This window comes from Colobus angolensis, unplaced genomic scaffold (genome assembly GCF_000951035.1).
Source record: "Colobus angolensis palliatus isolate OR3802 unplaced genomic scaffold, Cang.pa_1.0 Scaffold53, whole genome shotgun sequence".
NCBI lineage: Eukaryota > Metazoa > Chordata > Mammalia > Primates > Cercopithecidae > Colobus > Colobus angolensis.
Genome location: NW_012118821.1, coordinates 4,214,749 through 4,216,964, shown reverse-complemented (window position 1 = coordinate 4,216,964; position 2,216 = coordinate 4,214,749). Strand labels below are relative to the sequence as shown.

The window sequence follows — 2,216 nt, the reverse complement described above, 5'->3', positions numbered from 1 at the left end:
TTTTTAAGTGTTCAAAATCGGTGAACTCTTGGCAATTCTATTTTGTAATTAGCACTCAATAAATCTGTTTGAAATGTTAATACTACATTTTTATTTAAAACCACAGAATTTTTTCTAATATGTTTTTCTAATACATTTAAATAAAAATGTATTATTTAGTGTCTCGTTATGGTAATAAGTTATAGACTTCAGTGTAAATTTATACTGAGTCATTTTTAAAAGCCTCCACATCTTTGAACTATAATCACAGCATTCTTTTTTAGGTCATGTGCCATTTAGAAGTAAGTTTTGGTTTTGTAAATTTAAGTTAGTTACAACCAGGATAATTTTGCTTAAACTCTTTAAAATATAGTTATGTGCTTTATTTCTTGGTTGTGTGTGTATCATTTCTTGTTTCTATGTGTATCATTTATTATTTGAACTATTTACCCCATGTAACAAAGTGATGTTTGTTTCTTGCAAAATCTCTCTAGATGAGTACTGGCAGAATCACCCAGAACTACATGACATTCCAATATACTATGCATCATCTTTGGCCAAGAAGTGTATGGCAGTGTACCAGACATATGTAAATGCCATGAATGACAAAATCCGCAAACAGATCAACATCAATAATCCCTTTGTTTTCAAACACATTAGTAACCTCAAGGTGAGTGCTTGTGAAAGAAAGACAAGGATGGATAAAACCAAATCAGTCATTAGGAGTAGGAGGTACGAGGCTGCAAGTGATGGCTCATGGCTGTAATTTTAGCCTTTTGGGCGTCCGAGGCAGGAGGATCACTAGAGCTCAGGAGTTTAAGACTGGCCTGGGCAAGATAATGAGACCGTGTCTCTATAAAAATAAAATAAAAATCATAGGCAGTACGTGTCAGTGACTCTAGCTGAATTCCTGTTGCTGGAGTCTTACCTCTTCTCTAGCCGGTGTCGTTTTTCTGCAAGAAATCAAAACTTCAGCAGCTGACATTCTTTTTTTGCTTCAACAGATTTTGCCACTTGCCCCAAGTAGCCGTGTGTTCTCAGTATTTATAATACTTATCTCTTGCTGTAGGAATAAAAAGTTCTGAGGAGAAAAGTATCTTGTATTATGTATTTAAGTTTCTCTTCTCACTCAAACCAAATCATCTTTTTGATTAGTGCTGCAAATTCTATATATGAAAATTTTAATATACTTTTCTAGAAGCATTCAATAAAATCTGATTTTATTTAATTTAAAAAATACTGTTTAACTCAATTGATGCTTGAATCATAATAAAATAATTGATATCTGAAATAATTTAAAAGTGGTCTTCCAGTTGTAAATAGGCTTTGTTCATAAAGTATATATTTTAAGTTAACTGCTTTTAAGGATTATAGACAAGTTCTCCCTAGAACAGCATTAGACCTTTTGATTTCCAGGCCAGCTCAAAATATTCATGGAGCATGCAAAGCCATTGTGAGTCTTTGGGAATATTTTTTCAGAGTTGTGTCTTGGGTAGATCAAGACCCATTTGACTCTTCCTTTTACTTTTCTGCCTGCCTGCTAGGCACTGAAGATGGTCCTGATGGTTCTGATGGCTCTCTAGCTACCAGTAGAAGGTTTTGAAGATCAGCGTGAACTGACTGCTTTTTATTACTTGGTTTTTCTACCATTCCTAGCCTAAACTGCGTAGGAACTTGGTAACTGAACTTAAAATGTGTACCGATCTTGTGAAGGCCCTTTCAGTAGTGTGATTAATCTCTTCCTTAGCCTGTTGTTATTCTTTAAAAAGAAAGAATGCTTTGTCAGCGGCTGGTAGCTAACATACTTTTCCCATTCCGTTTTCTGTCTTAGAGCATGGATCATTTTGATGACATTGGTCCCAGTGTTGTAATGGCCTCCCCAGGCATGATGCAAAGTGGCTTATCCAGAGAGTTATTTGAAAGCTGGTGTACTGATAAGAGGAACGGTGTCATTATAGCAGGATACTGTGTGGAAGGGACACTTGCCAAGGTCAGTTACAGTCACAGGCTGTTGTGTTATTCCTAATCAGAATTACGGAGGTGGTAGGGTCCTCACAGGTTTTTGCACTGAAGTAAATCTTTAAATAATACAAGTTTTGATTTTTAAAAATGAGGATGAGAATAGGTAGCTAGATATGAGCGTAGGATGTGGAATTATGCAGACACTGAATGGCATAATGAGGTCCCAGGTGATTGATGTACAAATTAAAGTTTGAGAAGTGCTCATCTGGTTGCAA

At 35.6% G+C, this 2,216-nt stretch overlaps 1 protein-coding gene across 1 annotated transcript in view; it reads left to right on the top strand.

Annotated features, from left to right (window-relative positions):
• Positions 1 to 2,216, top strand: part of CPSF3 (cleavage and polyadenylation specific factor 3, 73kDa) — a 64,725-nt gene that overhangs the window by 17,335 nt on the left and 45,174 nt on the right. Inside the window, exons 8-9 of the mRNA XM_011960980.1 lie at positions 444 to 649; positions 1,811 to 1,969. Of these exons, the coding sequence (XP_011816370.1) occupies positions 444 to 649; positions 1,811 to 1,969 (365 nt within the window). The remainder of the gene's footprint in view (positions 1 to 443; positions 650 to 1,810; positions 1,970 to 2,216) is intronic.